Source organism: Echinops telfairi, unplaced genomic scaffold, assembly GCF_000313985.2.
Source record: "Echinops telfairi isolate 266 unplaced genomic scaffold, ASM31398v2 ScPeMD7_1;HRSCAF=3_0, whole genome shotgun sequence".
Lineage (NCBI taxonomy): Eukaryota > Metazoa > Chordata > Mammalia > Afrosoricida > Tenrecidae > Echinops > Echinops telfairi.
The window spans coordinates 58,057,016-58,063,227 of record NW_022103896.1 but is presented as its reverse complement, the minus strand read 5'-3'; the positions used below and the strand labels follow the sequence as shown (position 1 = coordinate 58,063,227).

Below are 6,212 nucleotides of genomic sequence, written 5' to 3'. Positions count from 1 at the left end.
CCCCGCTTGCAGGCGGCGCCCTCGGAGGCCTGCATCCGCGGGCAGGTGGAGCCGGTTCGCATCTCCTGACTCCCGGCGAGGGGAGGGGGGAGCCCGGGGGCGCGCCGGGGGCGGGGCGGGGGCCGGGCGAGGCGCGCCTCCTATTGGCTGTCGGGTGCCGCCCGGCGCGCGCCGTCTCTATAAAGCCGCCGTGGCGCTGGGCGCCCGCACACCGCGCTCGCCCGCCACGCTCTCTTCTACCTTCTCCGCTCGCCTGCTCGTCCTCGCCCACCATGGCCACCCTTGAGCAGTTCGTGGGAAGATGGCGCCTGGTAGACAGCAAAGGCTTTGATGAATACATGAAGGAACTAGGTGAGACACGCGGCGCCGGCCTCGTGGCCGTCAGTCCGTCCGCCCCATCTGCGTCCCGGGGCCGCACGTCCCCCCCACCCTCTTCCTCGCCACGCGGCCGCGGGCCGAGCGCGCCGTGCATCCGCCGAGCCGCGTGCGCTCCTACCCAACCTGGGGCCCCGGAGATGGTGCGCCTCGTGGTCCGGCGGCCTCCCTGCACCGCATCCTGTCCTTTCGCACGCTCACTCGCCACCCCACGCGTCATTTCTTCCCGCCTTCTCCCTGGAGCCCTCTTAGTTTCCCCACTTCTCTCCCTTCCCCACTCCGCAGTCCCCCTCCCCGCCCCCAGCCCCGGAGCCTCCCCACGGTCCTGTCCCTCCAGCTACTAACCGCATCCAGATCCTTCGGGGCAGCGCCCGAGCCATCCACCCAGCCCCACGCCCAGCCTGCAGCAGCTTTTGTTCCTCGATGGCGCGCGGCCCCGCCCTCGGCTCCCGCACGCGGTGCCAGGCCTGGTTCCCTGGAGGGTCTGGGTTCCCGCAAAAGCCCTGGGCGTGTGTGAGCCAGACTGCAGCTATAGCCTTTATCTCCGCCATCGCCCCTCTCCCGGCTCCCCTGCCTGCCCTCGTTCTCTGGGGGAGCGAGGCCTTTGGGGCTGGGTTAGTCCCGAGTGGTGAGCTGGGCATCCTCGCGGGGTGCAGAGGTGTGGCACTGAGCGTGCTGACCTTCGGCTGGTGTGTGGAGCGAATGTGCGTGGGTGGTCTCTGCTGCCCTGGCCTCAGCGTCTGGAGGATGGGGAGCCGGGTGCTTGATTGGAAAAACCCTCTCTTGCAGTCTTAAATTAGGTAAACGCCATACTATTAACAGCCTGCAAGATGGGCGTGGCGCTGCCCAGGGCACTTGTTTTCCTTGAAAGGAGCGGAGAGAAGCTTGCTCTGTCATTCAGTGTTTGATTTTATTATTAATATTATTCTCATTGCCGTTTCTAATGCCAGTGATAAGGAATGAATGCTGGTCGAGAGGCTGGGTGTGGCAAAAAATGGACGTTTGTCAGAGGCCACCAGGAAGTAGGGTGAAGTAGCATCGCATTGGTCTCATTTGGAAATGCCTTGATTACAGAGACAGGGACCTTCTAGAAGCCCCTATCTCACCCAAGGGAGTTACCACCCCCCCTCTCTGGGGTTCTCAAAGTCACTTTATATAAAATCCCATTATTGGGGGAAGCATAGGCCTTGTTCTACCTTGGAAACCTTCCTTGACTAATCTCTATCAAGGACCATGCAGTGCTGAGGCCAGTTCTGTGTTGAATCTGTGTACCTACCATACATTTGGCAAAATAACAAGCTGTTTTTTTCCCCTTCAATGACAAATGATCAGGATGACTTTCATCATACCTTGGCCAAGTGAGCTTCAAAAGGTCCGTGATCTTTTAGTTCTGTACAAATTTTTGAAGCCCTTTAAAGAAATACATTTGTGTCTAGGCAAGATTTTGAGGTCCAAATAGAGAACCTTCTTTCTTTATTGAAAGTGTGTGTGTGTGTGTGTGTGTGTGTGTGTGTTGAGAGTGGAACGATTTCTTTCCTAGATTTTAGAGTTACAAAGGTTGTCACACTTCAGTTTATTGAGCTATGAGAAGAACAGAGCCCATCTGTTTGTTCAAAGTGAGAGTCAATGACTCAGCTGCCAGCACAAAGCACCAACCCTGAATTGGCAAAAGGGAAGGTTCTCGGGGAATTGGAAGTCTTGAAGGAGATTGTTTTTATGCTGATTCTTCTGCTCTGGTTATATGAAGTCCTCTCAGTTCATCAGTGAAATGGATGTTGGCCTATTTCCAAGGTTTCTTATAAGAGGAATTATAAATGAACTATTTTATCCATAGAGTAATGAAGTCATTATAGAGCTATGAAATATTTTCTACTCTTGCTGATAATGTTCTTGCCGCCTCCGCCCCTGCCTTGCTGATAATGTTCTTGCCGCCTCCGCCCCTGCCTTTTATTGCCACTGTGCTGTGTTAAGACCACTTGTAAGACCACTGTACTGTTTGAATGTCTCAGGCTTGATTGCTCTTTTGGATACCTCATTTACCAAGTGTTCATCAAGCGCCTTTTTCGTAGCAAGTTCTGTGCAAGAGTTATAGCAAGCCTAAAATGAATGGTTGGCAGAACCCACTGTCTAGAAAAAACACCAAGCAAGCACTTGAATTTGCAGTTCCAAATACTTCATTTCTCCCTTCCATCAACTGCATTGCAGAAATACATGTGAGAGGTCTGTGTAGTGCTTACGTTAGCATGGCATGGAGAGCCCGGGCTAAGTGTTGTACTGTTTGATTCCCAGTCCCATCATTTCTTAACTCGGCAAGTCATTCGCCCTCAGATTTTCATCAGTTTAGCAGAGATAATGATGTCTTCCTCTGAGTGCTGTCACTAGACAGACATGAGCCAATATATGCAGTGGACTTGCACATAGACACCCCCCCCCCCAAACACATTTCCAGTAGTTCCTGCTAAAGGGAACCAGCAAAATTAGGCATCATAATCATACTTAGATGACTGGTTTTACTATGTAAACTATAACTTTGGTTTTCTTGTTTAACGATGTTCTACAGGAGTGGGAATGGCTCTTCGAAAAATGGGCGCAATGGCCAAGCCCGACTGTATCATCACTTGTGATGGCAAAACCCTCACCGTGAAAACGGAGAGCACTTTGAAAACCACACAGTTTTCTTGTAACTTGGGAGAAAAGTTTGAAGAAACCACAGCTGATGGCAGAAAAACTCAGGTCAGTCATAACTTATGTCATGCGGGCATAGAAGCTTCTGGAATGGTCCCAAAGGGGGGGAAAAAAACAAGGGGAATAAAACAAAACAAAACAAACTAACCCTCGAGGCTATAAATCTTTGTGGGAGCAGGTGGCTTCCTCTTTCTACCTCAGAGGGACTGGTCGATTCAAACTACCAACCTTGTGGTTAGCTGATTAGCACTCACCTGACAGGACCACCTGACAGGGCGCCTCTAGAATAATAGGTGATATAATAACATTAAGACATTATAATGTTTTATATAATATATTAACATTATATATAAAACATTAAAACCGATAATAACATTCTTACTGTGTACAGGCAAGAACTCAATGAAGAGAGCTGGAGTTATTTTTATGAATTGGGTTTTCACAAAGTGGAGGGACCAGCTTCATAACTTCGTTTCTTTAATAAAAAGATGCTTTAAGGAGCAGCATCTTTTGTGCACATCTGGATTGAGAAACCAGAAAGTATATGTATAAGATCGGTGTGTGCTAATAAAATAGATCCAGAAGGGAGAAAATACGATGTTGATTCAGGAAGTTGTGATTCAGGAAAAGGCTGCCAGGCATGGCCTTTGGAAGAGTTAAAAAGTCTATTTTACTTTTGCAGACTGTCTGCGACTTCGCAGATGGTGCCTTGGTCCAACACCAGGATTGGGATGGGAAGCAGAGCACAATAACAAGAAAACTGGAGAATGGAAAATTAGTGGTGGTAAGTCGCAATGGCATGTCTTATTGGGCAGCTTCTTGGCATATATAGTTTACACATCTCGTCTATATCATTGATCATAAACAGAAGGATAGACCAGGAAAGAAAACTGCCAACAAGTTACTGGAACACTGCAGCACTTTTTTTTAAAAAGTGGGGGACAAGGAGTTAACCTGATGGGACCAGAATGTAGCTGGAGTTCCAGTGCTCTGCTGCTCGCATTATGGGCATGCCTTTTCCACTTCTTTAAAATGGGAAAGTGGTTTTCAGGGCCCATGAATAATTAGATCCTCTGCTCAGTGACTTACTGGGTTGGTGGCAGGCACCATTGTCACTTTCCACGCAGGAAGCTAGGATGCAATTCCTGGGGAGTGCGCCTCATTGCAGTCACCACCCCTCTGTCAGTGACGTTTGGGTGTGGCGATGCTGCTGAACAGATTGACGGCAGAGCTCCCAGACTCAGATGGATGAAGGAGAAATGCCTAGCGATCTACTTCTGAAAATCACAATGCACCGATTCGTAACTTGTCGTGGGATGGCCCAGGCCCAGACAGCGGTTGATATCACTGTTCATACCATCTTGACAGGAGCGAATAGCAGTGACTCAATACTAGAACCAATACAACAGGTCTGGCTCCTCTCGAACTCGGGAATTCTGAAATGAAAGCCCTTCATGGTACGAGCTAGATTTGCAGTGCTTTCTAAGACTCCGTCTCTGACAGTTTATTACTGCTTCTGTCATTCAGCGACAAGACCAACCTAGTTACCGTTTGTTGTTGTCTTCTAGGAATGCGTTATGAACAATGTCACCTGTACTCGGACCTACGAAAAAGTAGAATAAAAATTCCATCATCCCTTGGACAAGAATTAGCTGTGAGAAGGAACAAGCTCAGTTCAATGAGCAAATCTCTGTACTGCTTTGTTGTTGTTGTTTTATTATATTCCATTACTTCGATCACACACATTTCAAAGTGTTGATTTGATTAGGATCATCCCTTTGATGAATAAATGAATGTGTTTGTGCTAATACCAGTGTTGTGGTCATGTTTTCACTTCATAGGAAATTGGAGATGAGTTTTAACAATTCCGGACTGACGCATTCTGAGAGAGTTTTGAACAGGCTCTGTGGAGATTGTACTCTAGTGGCAGTGGGAACTGGTTGACACTGAACTTTTCATTCTCGGGAACCTTCACTTTCTGGCAAGACTGTCCTAATTGAAAACTAACTATTTAAACTATAATTTAAAAATGAGAACAAAAGCCAAATAACCATTGATTTTATATATATATATATTTTGTTGTTGTTGATTTTTGCTTTTTCTGATTTTTAAAAAAAATCATTGGGGGCTTGTACAACGCTTCTCACAACCCATCCATCCATCCATTGTGTCCAGCACATTTGCACATTTGTTGCCATCATTCTCAAAATATTTGCTTTCTACTGGAGCCCTAACTCAATCATATTTTGATACATTTCCTTATGAGGATTATTCAGGAGTTCTGTATGCACACATCCGTTTAATAGCATTAGTGATGTCCTGCCAAGAACTAGACGCACCTCTCGAGGTTGAGGCATATCTCATCACAGACATCAGTGTCCGCAGTGTGAAGAGAGACCCTTCGCTTCAGAACGGCACTCAGTGATCATCAGTGTAAAGTAAAGCAGCTCACTGCATAGGTCCTGTTTGTACATATGTGTACAAAAGTAAGTCAACAGATATTTCTGCTGGGGGGTTCTAGGGCACACCAATAAACTGTGTTTATCACTCTCTGAGCAGCAGATGGTGGCAGGTAAGTTCTTTCAGCAACACGTTTATCTTAGTCTAGTTAGGGTGCCTTCAAGGAAAAAAGATCCAATCGCACCACTAGCCTCTGAGGGGATGTGCTGGGCCAGTTACTTTCAAGGCACAGAGGTCAGCTCAAGGTTACGGCAACTGCTGTTTGGTGAACTGGGCGGTGTTCTGTTGTACATGGAGTTGCTATGGGTTGAAGCTGACTCAATAGTACCTAACAGCAACCATCCTAGAATTTTCTCGAAGGACAAGACAATCTCAGGGCTTTAGAAATTTTAAGCAAATGGGAACAGGGCCAGAAAAGTGCTGAGTAATTTTTGCCCATCAGCCTCTGCTTTGCTCAAGCAATGTTACAAAGCTCCTTTAGGCCTGCCCATATTGTATAGGCACGCTATTCAGCCACACACTTCAGCCTGGAGGCACTCAGCTCTAGCGACATGGGTCTCCCAATTAAGTGCCTGGAGGCACCCCACTCTACAAGCCAGACTCCTGCTTGCAGTCCCTCAGCATTACTTGCTCTGTGGGCTGGGAAGCCCACCACTCTCCCTCATGATGTCTCCTGGTTCTGCTGCTAATGC

General features: G+C 47.9%; 1 protein-coding gene across 1 annotated transcript; it reads left to right on the top strand.

Moving 5' to 3' along the window:
* Nucleotides 1-217: 217 nt before the first annotated feature.
* Nucleotides 218-4,868, top strand: FABP5 (fatty acid binding protein 5). The gene is made up of 4 exons (XM_004697498.4): nt 218-351; nt 2,936-3,108; nt 3,743-3,844; nt 4,629-4,868. The coding sequence occupies exons 1-4, from the start codon at nt 273-275 to the stop codon at nt 4,680-4,682; spliced, it is 408 nt and encodes a 135-aa protein (XP_004697555.1). The 5' UTR covers nt 218-272; the 3' UTR covers nt 4,683-4,868.
* The last annotated feature ends 1,344 nt before the right edge of the window (nt 4,869-6,212 follow it).